At 46.0% G+C, this 20898-nt stretch overlaps 1 protein-coding gene across 10 annotated transcripts in view; it reads right to left on the minus strand.

Annotated features, from left to right (window-relative positions):
* TCF3 (transcription factor 3) overlaps positions 1–20898 on the minus strand; it is a 118951-nt gene that overhangs the window by 50755 nt on the left and 47298 nt on the right. For all 10 annotated transcript variants that reach the window (XM_054013551.1, XM_054013548.1, XM_054013547.1 and 7 more), the window contains exon 4: positions 1092–1165. In XM_054013551.1, the coding sequence (XP_053869526.1) occupies positions 1092–1165 (74 nt within the window). The remainder of the gene's footprint in view (positions 1–1091; positions 1166–20898) is intronic.

A 20898-nucleotide genomic window follows, 5' to 3' on the forward strand; every position in this document is an offset into this window, starting at 1 on the left:
AACGACGTGGTGCCTGTTTCATCGCTGACCTAAGGGAAGGGAACGGTGCCATTGTGAAAACGAATCACATAAACCCATTAAAACATGAGCATCTGTCAAAAAAACACCATTTCAATTAAGTTAATGTCTTTTCTCTCTTCCCCTCCTCGGGCCCCAGTTATATGCTGTCACAGCCTCAATTCCTTCCCTGCAAACACTTCCAATTCTCTTCCTCCCGCCTCCCGTTGCTTTCCATTCCCTCCCTGAGAGCTTGTGTCAATCTGCTGGGCTGTAACCCGCTCTCTTACACAGGCACCTCCAATACCTCTGGGATGAGACTCATCACGGGCATTGATAAAGCTGGGAGATGGTACAGAAGCTCAATGTGTTCTGGCGGCAGCAGATCCCAACCCAGACTGACCACAGAGTCTGGTTCCAGAGCCAGGCTACTCCAAATGGGCTGGGGGTGTTCTGGCTGAACACCGGGCACCATCAGCTGTCAAGTCTAGCTGCTGTTTTAGGTGCCTTATTATTACATTCCCATTTCAGCCTTCCTCCTCCATCACGTGGGGTAGGTAAGAGGATGAGCAAGTTAGAGTGCCAAGGTACAATCGTAGTAATCCATGCTAGATGCCTAGCTAAAAATGCTCAACTCAGAGCCAAAGTGACACTCCTGCTCTCCCCACTCAGCCGTCAGGAACGACTGCTTTCCCCCAACTTAAAATGCAAGTCCAAGCATGGGTGAGGAAGTGCAGGGTTGTCTGGACAAGCCAAGTCAACACTGATCCAGGTGCAGTCTAAACTACACTACACTTTTCAAGCAAGGAGAAGGTTTGCAAGAAAGCTGCCACAACATTTGCCCAGGCCGGCAGGGCCTTACAGGTATGTTGCTGTCAAGTAATAAAAAGAGAGAAACCTTCTCTCATCCAGCACCACTGCAGAGTAACTGCAGAAGTGACCTATCTGAGGGGGTTAGCTGAGGCTCTATCACAAGAATTACAAGAAAAACGTTTGCAGGTTAAAACCGACTGGGCACAAACACACACCGAGAAGCCATCGTAAAGACCCTGTTTATTTTTGTTTTAAGGTCTCTGTTTACGCTTCATCCTTACCCTTCCTTGGTCAAATGTGGAGCTGTTTTGATCTCCTGCACCCCAGGAACCTGATCCCGGTCTTTCATCCAAACCTACCAAAAAAACAGGAAGAACAAAGGTTACTTTTACTTTATCAGCAAACCCTCAAAGGTGTCCTCTCAAAATTAACTCTTCCTTCTACAAACAAAACAATATTTTTATTAATAAATCATTCCACTCGTTGTGACTGACCCTCTCCCCGGACCTTGCCATTTCAGCTGAGAGCTGAAAGCTTATTTAGTGAGCTTCAAAGCAAGCCCTACGTCGTTTGTATACATGTTCCAGAACCTGCGATGGTGGTAGGGGTGGGAAGGGGAAGTGGTTTTTTTTGTTTTTTTAAACTTTGCATGATTGAAGAGATAGCTTGTAAATCTGGTCTTCCTAGAGGTCAACATTTAAGAGGACTACAAATTAAAAATCTTAATGCAGGTGCCCCCTTGCTCCCAAATGGTCTAATTTATGTGAGTGAGAAGAACTGTACGTCAACTGAACAACTGCACTTGAAACTGTTCGCTCACAGGGCCAAATTCTGCTCTCCTTTATACTTGTACAGATCTAGGAATAACTCTACTACCTTCAGCCCAGTTAACCTAGATTTGCACCAGCCTAAATGAGACCATCACTTCAGCTGTTGGTGTGCACTGTCCTAGACACAACCTCACCCTTTGCATTTTCATGCCTGTTTGAGTGAAACTTTACTTTCACCCCAGGGGGGCATAAAGCTGTGTCCCTGGCCCACGAGCAGCACCTGAACACAGAAGGTTTGGTCAGAACATTCTGTAGTCGAATTAAGCACGAGGATCCTTTGCAAATAGAATTAAGCCCCAAGCCTCCCCCCTCCGAATCCCCCTCCAAAAAACAAACACCTAACACGACTTGTTGGCGACTGTGTAGGTAATAAACTCCAAACAGAAAGCTTTACCAGTTATACAGCAGGCACTGCCCCTTGTGTGCACACTCATGAGAGCACTTTTTCAGTTTTGCTATAACCCCTTCCAAGTAGTTTGAATCCAAGCTACTTATCCTGGTATGACCCCATGGTGGGCACTCCTATTCCAGTGCAACTATCGTGGCTTAAATCCACACCGAAGGTTACACACACAAAACTCCTGTCCTGTGGAGACAAGGCCTTTAACCGATTTCAATAGGCTTTATTGGCCGTACAGGCCTAATTCTCCAGCGGTTAATGCCAACTATGGGCAATGCTAGGCTCACACTCCAAGAACTACGCTGCTGAAAGTGACGGTTGGTAAACCCGGAAATGCCACAAAAGGCGGAGGCCACTTTTCATTTAGATGGCGGCTTGTGTTGGTTCACTTATTGAAAGATCACTGGTTAGTTTAGGAAAGCTGATCTCTTGGAGTGGGTGGGACTGTGGCTGCAGTTCCCATCAAGATAGGCAGCTAACGCCAGGGCTTTGAGAGTCAGCTAGATTCTGAGATAAAATACCCCTGCCTTTGTCCAAAGGCTGCATCCATGTTTTACAAGGCAGTACGCATTCTATACGGTACTGGGTCAATTCAATAGTTTATGAACTTCACAATTGTAGAGCTGAGATTTTCAAAGTAGTCTAACAAATTTAGGTGCCCAAATTACACTGAATTTCAGTGGGAGCTGGTACTGAGGTGGGGGTGGGGAAGAGATTTTCACCAAGATTTAGAAGCACTAGCCTCAGACTCTCAAAACAGTTGTGCTTCTAAACTCCCATAGTTTCCTTTGAAAATCCCAGTCTAGCTGCATACACAATTAAAAATATTATACACACACACACACACACACACACACACACACACACACAAATACATAAAACTGCTCACAATGTGCAGCAGCTCACAAAGTGTTTAGCAACCATGTTGTTGTCCTTTCTGAATATACATTTTTATATATATTAAAAAAAAAAAAAGACATTTCTGACACACGTAACACTTCAAAACAATCGCACCCCCTCTAACAGCCATTGCACCCAGATGGCAATGTTTTTCCATAAATGATCAGCTTTTTAGATTATCAAACAGACTCACTCGTTAACTCCAATTTCACTGTTTCAAACCTTGCACTGGACCAAAAATAAATAAATAAATAAAAATAAAAAGTCGCCATTTAAAGAGATGTTGACATTAAAAATTCACATTCATCCAAAGCAGCTCCAAACCACTCCCTCCCTCCAGCGAGAGGTGAAAAACACAGCTCAAGATTGTCTGCCTTTGCAGCTCAGAGCGACAGTACACATCACAGCCAGGCTAGAAAGGTGGCAACATACAGTCTAGAGCTAATGCTTCACAATAAACAGTAGCGCCCTAATCCACAGCTGATGGACACTTAAAAAACTGAAGGGGCGAGGGTGGAAATGTTTTATATTGGAGGGAGAACGTTTAGTCTAGTCTTGGCCGATCATCGCACAGACCATCCTTCTTCTCTGGCCTATGCCTTGAACATGCATCGCTGAGTGCAGCAGATCTTCAGAGCGTTAGACAAAATCCTACATAGGACCAAGAGCCCTCGACACCTCATTTTGGAAGCCGGTTGCTTAGGCCCTATAAAAATCCAGCAGTGCTTGGGGTAAGATTCTTGCTACATTCAGACGTCCTCATCTCTTAGACATGAGTTAGACGTCCAGCTTAAAAACCAACCAACCTAAGGCCTTGCATTGTTTTTCTTTATCAAATGAGTTTATACCCTTCAGTCAGAGTGTCCATACATGAAACTGCAGAGCAAACAGGGGGCGTGGGTGGGGGTGGGGATGGTGAAACAGTCTCAGTGCTTGCACCAATTTCATTTTAGCAAAGCTTATTATTATGGCAAACACGCCATATTTGTCTCCTCCGCTCCCCTTACTGTTCATTTAACCAGAAACTTCTTTCAAATTACATCCTTCTATTTCTGTGCCTTTGTGTTAATCATTTCCCCAGAGAATTGGTGTTTAATTGCTGTCTAATTTGCATAATTATGCATATTAATCTCTACACCTAATGAATATTCATAATTCTCATTTAGATTTTGTTTTCTAATCAAAAATTTCCAATGTGATTACTGTGCAGAGCAGGGATAAGCCTCTAATAATACCTTGGATACTAGGGAGAATTACTGCCAATTCTCCCACCTCCTACTTCCTAGAATAAACTTTTGCTTTGCTAATGTGTTTTTCTAAAGCAATTCATCTGCATACCCTGCAAACACCAATAGAAATCAGGAGACAGAAATGCTCCATCTATTCATGTTGCTTTCAGGAGTATTTCCAAAGCATTTGGACAGCTTGGGTGAGGCCATGAACAATGAGTTCAGTGCATCCTGAGCAGATTCTTCTCTCGGGCTGGGAGGAGGAGACCTATGAGACAAGTCCTGGGAGACACCAGCTTCCTCTTTCATTTCACCTACCTCACCCTCAGCATGGAGTGGGAGGGGCATACATGACAGGACAGAAGGAAGCACTCGAGAACTGAATTGTGGGTAACAGAACCAGTGTAAACAGTGCAGTCATGGCCACACACGGCTCTCTGGTTAGCTATTCTAGCTGCACTGCTCTCTGGATACTTATCCACCAGTTTCCTAAAGAGCAAGGGCTTGTGGGAATTTTCACAAGACCTTCTGAGAGCCCAGGGGGACTGTGGGAGAAAGGGTCAAACACCCTTGGAAACTCAGGCGATTCCCTCAAAACCAAGTCCAGGATGAACGGTCAGAGCTCACTCTTTGGTCAGCAACAGAGGGTCCTGTGGCACCTTTAAGACTAACAGTTGCTTTTTACAGATTCAGACTAACACGGCTACTCCTCTGATCTTTGGTAAGACAATTTCTCTCAAGCATCTTAATAGGGTGGGGAGGACGTACCAGGTCACGTAAGGCGAGAGCCAAAGAGTAAGACCAGCAGATACTGGAATTCGTGGTGAATGTCAGAGTGGAGAGGTTCAGGTCCCCCCCCATTAAGTGTCACTATGAGCTACTTCCAAATGAAAATATGCTAGAGGAACCTTTAACACGGAGGTCAAAAGTGCACCATCAACTTTATTACACTTGCAAATGTGAAGGCCAGCGGCAACAAGCAACTAGGGCAAGATATCAGAACCAGAGAACCAATTTGGGATTTAAGATCATAGGGGCGATGCATGTACTGGGCGGGTTCCTGTTTTCCTTGGGCAGCTCATGGGAAGGGCTGGAGCACTGTGGGAAAGTGCATAGGAAGGAGCAGATGAATATGGGGCGGTCCAATAAGAGCCCATACCGCCCTGTATCATGGCATTGTACTTGCTGGGATAACAGCACTAGCAGTCCTTGTCCCTGGCTGGCATTCTCTGAGGAGATCACAGTGGAGCCCCTGATTATATCTGTATTAGGGTGGCACTGAGAGTCCCCAAGGCCCAGTTACGCTAGGTGCTGTACGAGCTCCTGCAGCCTTGTTTTTCTGATGCATTCCATCATGGATTCTCTGGCCTCCTGTTTGAATCAGTGGCTGGCTGCCTGCCCTGGCAGCAGACTAGTGGAGGCAGCCAGCACTGCTCATGGCAAGGGGCAATTCAAACAGGGATATGAACGCCGTCCACTACGCGAGCCATATTCTGTGTGTGTTTGTGGCATGTTACGGACCCGCCGGGGGGAATCCAAACAGCGCTTAGCAGGTCAGATTTCTCAACTGTACACAAGGCCTTTAAAGACTTTCAGACACACCCCTAGGTGCTAGCAAAGGGATGACAGGAGCGCCTGCCTTTCCTCCTGGGACTTGCCCTTCCCCCTTCTTTTCTTTAAGCATCTCTGACTCCAGATAAGAAGCCTGTCCTTGCTTCTAAGCTGATTATGTGACTGGGTTACAGGAACATCGATGGTCAGATTTCAGTCCAGTCAACAGTTATGAGGAAACTGAAGAGTTCCTCTTCCAGCCATCAACGTGCATGCATGCGGGAGGTTGCCGAGGAGCGCTAAGAGCTAATGGAGTTGAGGTTAATGCCCTTTAATACTACCAGTGAATAAAGCTGCACAGCTCTGGAATTGTTATTCTGGATTCCAGATAAAGCACACAAACAAACTGGCTTAAATACTGTATGTGCGCACATCCGTGTAAGCAAACGTGTGTATATTACAGGCAGGGCTGGTAGCGCTGCCCAGTATTACGTTTGCACAATACTTCCCATTGTAATACCCCATCTTCAGTTGATTACAACTTCGCCAACTTCAGGCTGAAATTTGACGTGCCCGGTGTCTGTCTCAGACTGATTATTATGATGGTGAAGAAATTTCAGCCAAAATGGGTCAGCTGTTGGAGAATAAGTCTGGGAAAAATAAGTTTTGCCTGTGTTAAACTCAGGGGATTTTTTTTTTTAACAGATCAAGCGCCCCCATACTTTGGAGGCAGTGACTTGAAATTTGGTAAGGGTGTGGCCTGCTTGTCTTTTGCCCTTCCTGTGAAAATCTGTCCAAATTTGGCCAAGTTATAAACTACTGAAAAATCCCAGTTCATACATGCTCTATCTGGAGACTAAGGCAAAGACTACACTAGAGACCTTACAGCTGTGCCAGTGTAAGGTTGTTTGTGTCGCTGCTCTATGCCGACAGGAGCGAGCTTTCCCGCCAACACAGCTCCGCACACTCTACCACTTAGGCAGTGTCGCTCAGGGGTGTGTGTTTTTCACACCCTTGAGCAATGTCAGTTACGCCGACATAAGTGGTAGTGTAGACATGGCCTAGGACTTTAGCAACTAAACCTCAGAAGATTATGTCCTCACTCAGGCTACATCTAAACTACAGGGGGGAGTCGACTTAAGATACGCAAATTCAGCTACGTGAATAGCGTAGCTGAATTCGACGTATCGCAGCCGACTTACCCCGCTGTGAGGACGGCGGCAAAAATCGACCTCTGCGGCTTCCTGTCGACGGCGCTTACTCCCACCTCCGCTGGTGGAGTAAGAGCGTCGATTTGGGGATCAGGAGTACTTGTGGCACCTTAGAGACTAACAAATTAGTCCCCGACGGACGCGATAAATCGATCCCCGAGAGGTCGATTTCTACCCGCCGATTCAGGCGGGTAGTGTAGACCTAGCCTAAGGGTACATCTTCACTACCCACCGTATCGGCGGGTTGCAATTGATTTATCCAGGATGGATATATTGCATCTCGTTAAGACGCGATATATCGATCCCCGAACGTGCTCACCGTCTACTCCGGAACTCCACCAGAGCGAGCGGCGGTAGCGCAGTCGACAGGGGAGACGCAGCCGTCGATCCTGCGCCGTGTGGACCCCAGGTAATTCGATCCAAGATACTTCGACTTCACCTACACTATTTGTGTAGCTGAAGTTGCGTATCTTGGATCGATCCCCCTCCCCGCCCCCCCAGTGTAGATCAGCCCTAAGCATGCACCAGCTTCTACAGCTCTTGGTGGTGACCAGAGAGCACGTGCACCATACCCACAGAGCAACTGAACGTGCTCCAGCCCAGAGTTATGGGGCAAACCTGGACTTGCCCTATAAACTGCTGCTCTGGGTGGGGGGAGGCAGAATGGACAGCGGGGAGCATCGCTCTCCTGTGCTACCAGTGACCCCTCTGCTGGCACTCAGGCAGCAGACAGAAGGAAGCTGTCGGATTCAAATGCAGATGAGGAGATCAAAGGCAGACCAAGAGGAAGAGAAAGGAGTAGACTGGGACAAGGAGGCCGGTGAGACTGAGAAGGGGCTGGAAGAGGGCAGAGGGTAGGAACTGTGACCGGCTAGGCAAGGAGGAAAGGACTGGTTGGATTAGGAGACGGAGTCATTTGGGAGGTGGGGGAGGCAGAACAGTAAGATCAGACAAAGCTTGTGGGGAGACTGGGACTGGCTGGACGTGGACTAGGAACCAGTGTGGGCAGGAACAGGGGCGAAGGGAAGACAGATCTGACAAGGAGCTGGTGTGCAAGAGGAGAACTAGGTCTGGGCAAAGAGACTGGACAAGGAATTAAAGAGTGGGGAGACTGTAGCAAAGAGCCAGGAAGGAGAGACTTGGGGTGGGAGACAGATTGGATGAGGAGCTGGGAGAGGGGAATTGGAACTGGCTGGGCAAGGAGACTGGGACTCAGTGAGCCCAGAGAAGGAGGAGACTAGGGTTGGCTGGGCAAGGAGACTGGGATAAGGAGCTGGGGTAAGGAAGAGGGACAGGTTCAAGGGGACAGAGCAAGAGAGTCTGTGCCCACTCGAGCACACTCCCATCCAAGGCCTGGAACGAAACCCAAGGTTCCCAAGTCTCACCATTCTTCTGCTGGTGATGGGGCGTCCCATTTTCACTCTGGGAAATATGGTCACCCTATATGTAGTGCATGAGGCCGGGGATTTCAGAAAGAGAAGGGGCCGTCTCATGGTTAAGGCAGCTGAATGCTGCAGCCCTATGGAATTTGAGCCTATCCCTGCCACAACATTCCTATGGGATGTTGGCCAAGTCACTTAAACCAAACTTTTCAGAATGGTTACTAGCGTTCCTCATTTCCTGAGTGCCTGACTTCAGACCCCAGGGTCCAGTTTGCAGAAGTGCTGAGCACTCTCAGCTGCCGCTGAAGACATCTAGTACTACGTACTCTGAAAATCCAGGCCCTCGGGGTCTCAAACTGCACATCCAAAATTAGTGAATACTTCTGACCTTCATCTCTCTGTGCCTCAGCTCCCCTTATATAAAATGGAGACGATACCCGTCCCCGCCTCATCTCACCGGAGCGTGGTGAAAATAAAAGTTCACATTTGTGAAGCACTCGGATACTACAGCGATGAGCACCAGAGAAAGCCCATGAAGAAATTAACAGTTCTGTCTTCTAAGCAGGGTTTGGCTAGCATGCAGTATAGAAGGCCTGGGGCCACACACTGAACAATGAGGGAAAACAAAATATTAATAGCTGCTCACTAAGTGAGCACTTTCCATTTTGCGCACTGAATGAAGCAGGGGTTCTGGGGAAAAAATAATGTCATCGTGTCATTAAATAATGTCATCGTGTCATTAAGGCATATGCAGAAGGGGGCCAAATTAAGTTTGCACAGGCAAACTTAATTCTGGCATTTCCTAACTGAGTGCTTGACTTCACAACCTGAATAACTTTCTTTTTATGTAGCTTTGTGTGTTTAAGGTATACGCATACGTATACATGCTCGCACACAGCTGTTCTAAGCCAACTTTTAAAATAAAAACACTTAAAGGAGCCAAGAGTAAGACACTTCCCAGTTCAGAAACAACAAAAATTGGGACTGCCTCCCCTCCATTAATACAGTTATTAAAATAAAAGAAACCCACAGATTAATTATGCATTTTAATAACCCTGATCATGAATATTCATAATGCATTTCTTGCTCATGTTCTAATTAAAACGTACTAATAGAATAAGATGTAGCTGTCAGACAGTAATTTTTTTTTTAAACACAATTTTTATGGTGAAGCTAAAAAGAGCTGATATACAATTACAGTTATAAGCTCTCAGCACGGATAAAAATAATTTGTCCAAGTTTAGCCTCAGCAAAAAAGCTCCATCTGATAAGAGATACTATCAGACCACTCCATTGTCTCTGTCTGCCCTCAATAAAAGGAGCCTAGATCCCATAAATACAAGACATTCCAAGGGACTTGATTCAGGGGAAGGGTTTACTTGCAAGTGAGAAAAAGTGGTGAATTTGGAGACGTTATCTTCACACACACACACACACCCTCACGCTCCTACCTTCCCTTCGTTGCTTCGGAAAATAGCAAAATTATATAGATCGACATTCTATTTAAATCCACAAGGAGATCTCTTCCCCACATTAAAAAAAAAAACAAAAAAAACACACCACCAAAACTGGTGATAATGTATCCCAATAACTTCTCACCTTTATAGCACCAAAGCCAGAGTTTCTTCTACCCTCAAATATGAGAAAAGGGTGCTCTGACCCTGCATGCACCCCACCACAGAAGTAAGCTGCAGGTTTTTCTGATTTGGCAATATGGAGGTAAAACAAGAGCTTCATTTTTTTTAATAAACGCGGTACAAACAAGCAGTTTCAGGACATTTAGGACCAGATTTTTTTCAAGTATTCAGGTACCTAGATGCCTTGAGAAATTCCACTTGGACCCCTAAATACCTTTAAAAATCTGGCCCCTAGTGTCTGGAATAATTCCCAATGCAGAAAGATTATGGTGAGGATGGAAGCCACTTTAAACAAATAATTCTTAAATGAGTGAGTACATTCGGTAAGAAGGATGCATGTTCTCTCCTCCCTTTACCACATTCCAGCTACCCCGTGCTAATTCCACACACAGCTCAGAGACCCAAATGCACTGGATTCCCAGAGGCAGAAAATGCCCAGCAAGGACTTATGTTCTTTCTTTAGAGAATGATGCTTGCAAGAAACAGGACTTTGTTTGGAAGCCGTTTTGTGCCTTGAAGCACCAGGCACCCCAGACGGGTGGAAAACACCCTTTGCAGAATCAAAGAATTTTGACCCCGTAGGTTACAATCAAGTCTTTCCCACACGACTCTCTGGCGCAAGGATACTATCCCAAGAGAGTTGAAAGGGGTCTCTCCCCCCTTGGACATGGGGGTGGGATGATGGCTATCCTCTCCCTTGGACATTCTGGTACTACATGCCATGTGGGAATTCCCAAAACTCTTCCAAGTATTTTTGTTGCTGTGGCCCACAACCCCCAAATGATTTCTGCCATGGATGAGAATCAATGGGTGGGCAGTCAGCCCTGCTTCAGGCAAGCACAATGGAAACCCGCCCCCCGTCCCCCGCCGACCAGAATGCATGGAGCCAAGAAGAGGGTGTGCTTCCCCCCCTGGGTTGCAAAGTCTCCATTCAAGAATCCCTGTGCTAATGGTCGCCAAGCAGATCTAGTCTAGCTCACAGCAAGTCTTGGCTTTGGAGAAATGAAAAATATGAAGGGGCCAAGTTCTAAGAGTTGATTTAGGGAGGAGGGAGAGGAGGAAGAGGCAGAACGTACGTGGAGGCCCAATCACTAGAACACATGGCTTCTATAATGCACTAATGTGCATGCTGCCTTCTGTAAGTGGTGAACCTGCTGCAGCAAGAATGGACTTATCCGGTCTCTTTGGAGGCGCATACATGCACGGAGTGAAAGGGGCTACAGTGCACTAGCACGGCTACCATGAGAAGAGTTAGCAACTTTTACATCGATGATCACAAAAAGTGCTCTTGCCACTTCTTTCAAAGACCTGTTTAGTGAGACCGGTTAAGACACGAGGCACTTGCTCTGAGTGAGCCTTTAAAGGGTCCTGGGTAAACGCAGCTCTCCAGATATTCAGAAACAAGCAAAGCACCTGAGAGAGGCAGGAAAGGCTCTTCTGTACATACAGACGACTTTAAGAGGCTGTCACTACAAAAGCCCATGAGCTTCCATTTCTGCCTATGTCATGATGGCAGCTGGGAGTAAAAACCACAGTCAGCAGTCTAGTATTTTTATGCCTGTGACTATAGTTCACCTTTTCTCCCCCGCCAGACGCCCCAAGGGAAAACTAAACGGGTTTCCCCCTCTAAGCACATGCTGTCTACTTCCATCAGAGGTGGGTCATGGAGCAAGCAGTCTGAATTGCAGATAAAGAAGTGGGTGCCACTGTAATTTGATTTGAAACAGAGGTGACAGAAGGCTGCTTGATAAACACTTCCAAATTAAGCAGCTTTGTGTCCTAATCACTCTGGCGATCAGCCTTACAGCAAAATCTCCACTAAAAGGGATTTGAAATCAATAAAATTAGTCGACTAGTAATTAGCTTTAGTCCCAGTCAAAGTAGCAAAGTTGATTTTCCTGACAAGCGTTTGCTGCCCCACCACCACGCACACACACGCACACACAGAGCTCTTGTTAGAAAGCCACAGATGCATCTTAAAGAACAAGACACCTTTAGTGAAAGTCACCTTGATACACTGAAATTCTTCTCTCTTTTTCACTTGAGCCAGGGCCTTTAATCAGAATTGTTAATAAATAAATAAAGAAAGCAGAGTTTGCAACCAGTGCTATCTGCCCCAGAATAGGAAAAAACAGATTTGAAAGGAATGCAGTCATTAGCTGCTATGAAATTCTGTTTACAGGACGTCGATTGTGGATGGGCCTATACAATTGGTTCACTTCCTTTTCCGGGCTCACGACAAAACAATTTACGAAAAAAAGCAATGCTGAACACCTGGAATGCAGCTCAGGGATACTTAATGGTGCCTGGGTGGAGGAAAGTCCCTCCCCTTGCCACCACATCCCTCTCTTTTATCAAGCATTCAAAGAGCCAGACTAGAATCCTCACCCCTGCTTAGCAAAAGCTCCTATTTCATGGACTCAAAGTGAGCAGCTACCAGCGCGGCAGACCCCAGGACAACTGATGGGAGCAAAGTGCAGGTCCCTCCTGGAAATAAAGGGTAGGCAAGATTCCCACCGTGCGCAGAGAAAATTTAAACGATCAGATCTTTCTGCTTAATATGTAAGAATGTTTTCACCATCCACCAGGGAGCACAAAGCAAACACCTCATCGCTTATAACTCTAATCTAAGGGAGAAGGCAAGGGGGGACGTGGCAGTGCGATGGGGAGGGAAGGGAAATGGTAATGTGTGTGAAAACTGCAACTTCCTATGATCTGATGTGCCTGGAACGGATTAGCAGGTTTTGTTCTGAGTGAGCTGCACAGGCCACGAAGTCAGGGGATCTGGGGTCTGTTCTCTGAAGCTGGACTCCCCCAAGGTCACTCAGGGAGCGCTGTGAAGCTCACTTCATGCCTGCAAAGCGCGTCGAGAGCCTCAGATGGAAGGCACCAGCGGAAGCCCACAGCATTATTGAATGGAATGACTCAATCTCCCCTCTGCTGCCCCCATGAAGAGGTGGGTGAAACGCAGATGCCTGGGTTCGGGCAGGAAAGCAGGAAGCTTAGCTGTAGAAATCACACTTTGAGGGCAGCATGGTCCAGGGGGATGGAGCACAACACTGGGAGTCAGGAGTCCTGGGGTTCTGTTCCTGGCTCGGGTTTGCTGCAGGCCTTGGACACCTGGCCAATCCTATGCCTGTTTCTTCTTTTGTAAGGAGGGAGATGGCCAGATGGACAGCACAGAATGCTAGGTGTTAAGAGCAGACCCTTTATACTACAATAATAAGAGAGCCATAGACAAAGCCTTATTACTAGGGTCCTACCAAATTCACGGCCACGAAAACGCGTCATGGACTGTGAAATCTGGTCTCCCCCGTGAAATCTGTATATTATAGGGTAAAAGCACGCAAAAGACCAGATTTCACAGGGGAGACCATTGTTTCTCAAATTGGGGGTCCTGACCCAAAAGGGAGTTGCAGGGGGTCACAAGGTTATTTTAGGGGGGTGGTGGTATTGCCACCCTTACTTCTGCGCTGCCTTCAGAGCTGGGTAGCCGGAGAGCAGCAGCTGCAGACTGAGGACCCAGCTCTGCAGGGAGCAGCACAGAAGTACGGGTGGCAATACCATACCAGGCCCTCCTTACTTCTGCGCTGCTGCTGGCGGCGATTCTGCCTCCAGAGCAGGGCTCCCGGTCAGCAGCTGCCTTGCTCCAGCAGCAGCAGCGCAGAAGCAAGAGTAACAGTCCTGCAACCCTCCCTCCAATAACCTTATGTTCTCCCCCCCCCCAAACAATTCTTTTTTGGGTCAAGACCCCAACAATTACAATACCGTGAAATTTCAGATTTAAGTGGCTGAAATCATTAAGTTTATGATTTTTAAAATCCTATGACTGACTTCGGTATGGCCCTACCTATGACCATGGCAGACCCTCTTCTGAACCAGGTCACTTGAACAAGGACGATACAAAGGGACCTTACAACTGCCCGTTAACACTGGTTCCCAGGAGGTTTATCAGGTACATCCCTACCGTTTATCTCTGCTCAGAATTTGTGAGGTTCAGATACTAGACAACGTTCTCCAAAAAGCAAACACGCAGGCACTGAACCCCAGTGCACTCACCCCCAAGGGAAATGCCCGCTGCTGCCTCCCCCACCCCCGAGGCGAACACAATGATCATTTTTTGGTTTAAAAAAGCTGATGCCACCACTTCAGTGATCATTAATTTCGCCGCTTTGCATCTGCTGCCTTGTGTTCTTGTTCAGCAATTTTTGTATGGTGATAGCCTATGCTCAGAGCAGAATTTTAGGAAGTGTTGGGGGGATGGGGTGGAAAAGAACGAACAGAGGAAAAATCCTTTCAGTGTGAGGTTTGAAAAAAGGGTGGGGGGGGAGAGAGACACCAAGTCTGTGGACTAGGTGAGAAAAAAAAAAGCCAGAATACAAGTTCCAACACAGATACAACGTACTTTGCCTAGACAGTCTCTTTTGGAAGACAGAGTTCTGTAGATGATGCACGCTACATTTCAAAACAAAGCCGCACTGGCAGCTTGTGCTCTGAATAAGAAGTGGTGCCTGGCCTGTATTCATAGGCCAACTGCTACTAAGGGATAGGACAGACCAGAAGAGAGTGGGTAACATCAACAGGGAAACCGGGAGAGGAAGCAAGGTGGGTTGGTGTTTCACAGTAGCCTCCCACCAGTTATTGTCAGAGGAAACGCAGGCTCTAAGAAGAGGGGAGAACCTCATTCTGACAACCCCACAAGCAGACTGTTCACAGCACTACGGCCCCAGGAGTACATCAGCCCCCGGAACTCCAAGACTGCAGCTCCAATGCAACCATGCAGGGCGTTCTAGACAAAAGAAATTCACTGGGTTGGAGTTGAAGCTGCATGGCTGCTGCCTTGAATCAGGGAGAAGGATGGACCCCTTCTCCCACTCTCTGTTGTTCAAACCACTGCCCTAGCAGAGACACTGAACTAGTCCGTGTTCCCGGATGGCTAGAACTCACCTCAGCACAGAAAGTCAGAGGGAGGGAAATTGGTTTCTTGGTGTCCCAAACCGACAGTCCTAGAAAGCACCCTGAGCATGTTCAGGTGGAAGGGAAAAATAGCAAAGGGATAACGAAGGAACACCCTGCAATAGCCTTCAACGTGCGGCATCAAATGCTAAGGGATGTTAATTCCACTCAGAGCCGCAGATATTCCCTGCGCAAGCAGAACCCAGCCTTAATGCGCGGAACCCTACTGCTCTGAGCGGCAGAGGTTGCAGGTTAATCTGCCTGAATTTACCAGGGCACTTGGTTTAAAAATACACCCCAATTAATGCTCCAACAGGGAAGAAAGGCTGCCTGCACTGCCACCAGGGGGCTGCAAAGCGTGCTATCGGCTGGCGAACAGGAGCTGAAGACAGACGGCCTTACGGTTAAGGCACTGAGCTGGGACTCAGGAGACAGGGCTCCACTCCTGGCTCAGCCACAGATGTCCTGTGTGACCTTGTGCAAGTCACTTTGCCTCTCCGCGCCTCTGTTCCCACACTGTAAAATGGGGATATTGATATCCACTCCCTCCCACTATGGTCTGGTCTATTTAGAACGGGAGCTGTAGGGGTAGTGACTCCTGGTCACTATGTGTCAGTGCAGCACTATAAGGCCTTGATCTCAGTTGGGTCCAGTAGGCACTGCCATCATCATAATAAAACAATAATACAATAAATAAGTAATAAAGTCCCAGTGGAGGAGAGAGCGCCTGATCACACACTGGTGGACAGAGCAGAACCAAAACTTCGCCATTCACAATGGACATGTCCTATTAATTGAGGCTTAGATGTGTCTTTGCGCAGCTCCATGGGACATGTGACACCTAGCCCCATTATTGACCCAGCAGGTTTTAAGAACCAGCTTGGAAAAGATTCCAATGAGGAAGTTTTTCTTCGTTTCCCATAGATCAGTCCCCCATAATGACGGCCAAGGTACAAAGGGACACAGAAAACAGACTGAGCTCAAGCAAGTGGCTGTATAATTAATCCTCACCTCAAATAGGCCAGTAGTCTCTGTCAAGCGAAGACCATGCTGATCAATGGCTGGATTTCCCTGATACTGAACTCAACCAGCAAGATATTTCTATTAATCCATCTAGCAAAACAGAAGAAGGCATACCAGCAAAGTAACCAGTGTATTTAATAATTATAATTAGCACTTACAGTGCTTTTCATCAGTAGATCTCAAAGCAGTTCATAAAAGTAAGAAAGGCATCATTTCCCCATCACAGTTTTTTTTTTTTTTTTTTTTTTAAATGGGGAAACCGAAGCACAGACGTTTAAGCAACTTTCCCAAGATGAAAAGCATAGCTAGGAATAGAATCCAAGTCTCAGCTCTCAGGCCAATGCTCTATCCATGTTGTCTACAACTACAAAATTCTGTTTATATACAAGTCTGGAGCAGGCCTCAGTGATGCAAAGTCTGGAGCCTCTTATTTTCATGTAGTCCATGTGGTACCATCCATCAGAGCTGCTAGTCATCTATTTCTACCGAATGGTCCAGTTTTTCATAAGTGTTCAATACACAGAAGCTTCCAGCTCTCTCAACGGGGGCTGAACACATCTAAAAACCATCTGGCCACTTAGTGGAATTGGTCAGAAAACGTCCATTTGGTGCTGGACGTTCTCTTGCTGTTTCACAGATTTTTTGCCACAAACAGGTATTTAGCAGAAAAAAAAAAAATCAAAATAAAGAAAGTGGGAAATTTTGACCAAAATGAAATTTTGTCAAAAGTTGAAAGAATATTGACTAGCTGAGCCCACATCTTGTAATGGGTTTGTGATGTACTCCTAACACCCATGTGAGTTAGGGAAGTAGTAGTATCCTCATTTTACAGATGGAGAACTGAAGTAGAGAGACTGTGACGTGCCCAGGGAAGATTGAGCGGGGAACTGACCTCACGTCTCCCAAGTCTCTGGTTAGTACCTTAGGCACTGGACCATCCTTAGTTGTCCAGATGAGAAATCAACTTAGATAGGATCCATTACACAAATGCAGGCACCCCCGAGATTTACCGACACCACACACCTCCGATGTAGCACAGAGATATTATCCTAACTAAGAGGTCACAACAGCAGAAAGGGTCCTACCGCAGAGCCCCATAATACAGTCAGCAAGATACGAGGGGTGGGGGTGAGGAGAGAAACAAACCTGTAACAACAACCAGAGGGGAGAAAATAAGCTTTAAAGCTCAAAACACTTACAACAGCTGTAAAAACAAAGCCACAACAATGACCAAACCAGAGCACAAAAGAAGCAGCAAGGAAACAATAAAGATTGAATCTAGGGTAACACAAGGTTCAACCTGCCTACAAATCATCTGCTTCAAAGGGCCAATGGACGCATGGAACTACCCTACTGGGAAGGGCTGGTGATGAAGAGCATCAATATGATCAAGAGATTCCCCCAGTCCTGGTGAAATGGGCTTGGGGTACAAAGGGGGGCAAGAAATGTCCAATGGGTGAAAAACCAGGGAAGAGGGGCAAACACACATACTTTGTTTTTACATTTCAGAAAGACATTAAATAGATGGGGCTGAAGACCACAATTAGCCTTAACTTTGCCCTTTGTTAGCACCTTTAATAAAACTTACTTGTAACTAGAGGGACATTTTACCACTATTATTTGAGCCACAATCCCCGAGATACTTATATGTTCTCCTCTTAACAGATGGGGAGAGAGGCACAGCGCGGTTAAGAGACCTGCCTAGTTGTGGTGGAGAAATAAACTGTGGAATCCTGACTCTCAAGCCTCCAAACACTGTACCACACTGATTCCCACCCACCTGGGAGCCTATTATTCCTGCTTGGTGCTGAGGTTTAACCAAACACTTAAGAGATCCTGCAAAGCAAGGAAGGAGGAAAGGCCGATGACCGGGCACTACAGAAGCAGCACAAATTTGAGTGGCTGCCCCGAATTTTTATAAAAGATGGGTGTGGTAATATCTTGTATTGGACCAACTGCTGTTGCTGAAAGAGACATGCTTTTGAGCTCCACAGAGCTGTTCTTCAGGGACCAACACAGCTACTACAACAACACTGAATTTTTAAAGTGGTTAACATGCACCTTACCAGGCAACATCTCTCACATTCAAAAAGCGGTGCACTAGCCTCAGAGCTTTATGACAGCAGCTAGACCATGCCAGTAGCAGCTTTTCATGCGAGTTCCTTCCTACACTACATCGAGCAGGAACTGCATCTCCAAGGACCATAGTACCCCATTTCCAACAGGTGTTCTTCAACATGGGTTAACCCCTTTTTTCTCCTGCAGTTGAGATGCTCCTTAATAGTGCCCCCAAGGCTTGGACATAGGAGACCACCATTTTCATAGAGAAGAAACTGGACCTCCGAGTAGCACCATACTAGTTACAGACTTAAGAGACCCATCAGATGAATCAACTCCAGTCCCCTGCAAGTCCCTCCAAACAGGGCCTTCCTTGAGGGCGATCATGGATATTCTATTGATATTATGCTCCTGCAGTGAATGAACAGCCAAGACACAACCCCTTCCAAGAACCCTCCATTTTTATACCTTAGTATGGTATTAACATCTTCTTTCCATTTCTACTTGGGAAATAACAATTGGTCTTTCCAAATAGACTCCACCAGCCCTAGTGGCCTAATGAATCCAAAATGACAGCATCAACATTAACAGAATTAGCAACAGCCCTGGCAATAGTAACAAATGGTGCAAGACATTGGGGAAGTCCCTCAGAGAATTTATTTGTGCTCTGGGAGCCTCCAATGGTTCCAATCTGGGCCCTATTGTGCTAGGCATCGTCTTCCCCCCCCCCCCCCCAACCCTCCCCAAAAGAGGCTTTTCAGCATAAATCTTAGCAACACAAATTAAGATTTAAAAATCCAAGGAGATAACCACCATCATCAACAAGATCAAGCGTTAGACCTAAACCTCTTGGTTCTGCCCTTGTAAACAGAAAGGATTTTCTTTGAATTCATCAAAGCAATGTCTATGCTACAGGCGCTAAAGCCACACAGCTACAGCACTTCATCTGTTTCGTTGTAGCGCGACAGCGTAGATGCTTGCTACAGACTACAAAAGGGGTTTTCCCATCAATGTAATTAATCCACCCCTCCAAGAGGCAGTAGCTAGATTGACAGAAGAATTCTTCCATGGACTACACTGGGGCTTAGGTCGGCTTAACTACAGTGCTCAGGGATAATGTTTCATACACCTGAGCAATGTGGCGAGGGAGGCTGACTTAAGACCAGGCCCAGTCTGTGTTATGTACTTCTCAAGCAATCTTTATTACAATTCATTGGACACTGCAACTCTATATTGCGCTTCTTGCTATTTTAAGTACCAAGTTCTTCTGCACCAAACGGTATAAATTTCTATTTGAATACCATCCTACCATATTTTAAAAACAATCCACCAGGATGGCTGATCATGCCACAGAAAGTATCCTTAAACAATATTTTCATGGCAGCCAGGCCACATCAATCCAGTTAATATTTTAATACAGCTTTTAAAAAAGTATTTGGGAGGGAGACAGGAATGAACAATTTCCAACATTGGCCCCATTCATCCCGTTTCAATTTTCTCAACTCCACGAGGACTACTGTATGGAAGCACAGAATCTGGGCATAATTTGAACCACATACTGCAGCTCCCAACTTACCACCAACAAAGACAGAGTAGATTAATCAGCATGACCAAGATTTTTCAATAGCAACTAGCTATTTTGGGTGGCCAATCTGAGCCTCTTTAAAGGGACATGGTGTTTCTAAAGTGTCAAGTTGCTCCTGAAAAAGTCTTGGCCTGTGTGTTCTGCTCAATGCAGTGTTGTTGTAGCCATGTTGGACCCAGGATCTTAGAGAGACAAGATGGTGAGGTAATATTTTTTTGCATTGGACCAACTTCTGTTAGCAAGACAAGCTTTTGAAATACACAAGAGCTCTGTGTGGCTCGAAAAGTTGTCTCTCTCATTAACAGGTCTTCTCAATGGCATTCTGGAAACATCATGTGAGTATCTGAAAGAAAAGATCTGAATGCCAAGAGATGCGTTCCACCATCCAAAAATGCTTGCACCTCTGTAGTGACTAGACATTATGTCGGAAGGGAAATATGTGCTTGGTTAATGTAATGCACAGAGGCTGAAGTCCTTGCACATGCAATGTGGAGCTGACAACATAATCCAAATAGGAGAAAGACAAAGGCTATTAATTCCAACTTGAAATCTCCAAGCCAGAATTTAGTGATTAAAATGTCAAGTGAAACTCAATACAGTTAGATAGGAAATTATCCCCCGATTCCATCCCTTTTCTGCCATTCAAACATTTAACAGCAAATTAAATGATTTGTTTTTGAAAAGGTATCCAGTCACATTTAGATGAATCTCATCAGTAAACAGCTACAGCAGAGTGTGGCCTTCTCACGTTTAAAGGAGCCACGCTCCTGTCACACACACTGACAGTCAAAGCTCTTTTTTCCGCCCCCAATTTAAAAGCACGTCCTGACTAAAGAGAAGAAAATGGCTTTCTGAGAACGAACCTCCCCAGATGAAATGTTCTTTTTAAAAAGAACACTGATCCCTTGGAACATACGTTTTAGAATATGCTCCCCTTCGCCAATCACAAAACCTGATGAACTGTATAAAAACATTAGAGAAGCTACTCGGAAGAAAACAAGTTCAGTTCTATTCAGGCACTTATACCATGCCCATCGTCGTGATATCTGAGCATCTGAACATCATTTGCCACGTATGAAAGGTGCTTGTGAGAACAGTAATTTCCTATTAATAGATTGTATTCTTATTTTCACCCCAAAAGCCAAAGACAGCAGTATCCCAATCAGTGCCAGTGAGACATCCTATTCCAGATCAGACACATTTTAATCCATACCAACATTTTCAAACTAGGAGGCCCCTCTACTTCTCATCCTTTGGCTGAGTCCTCGGTCCCAAATGCTGCAGCTTAGTCCACTTTAAGGCCTCAGAGCTAAACAGCTGCCATCT

The sequence above is a fragment of the Malaclemys terrapin genome, chromosome 24 (assembly GCF_027887155.1).
Source record: "Malaclemys terrapin pileata isolate rMalTer1 chromosome 24, rMalTer1.hap1, whole genome shotgun sequence".
NCBI lineage: Eukaryota > Metazoa > Chordata > Testudines > Emydidae > Malaclemys > Malaclemys terrapin.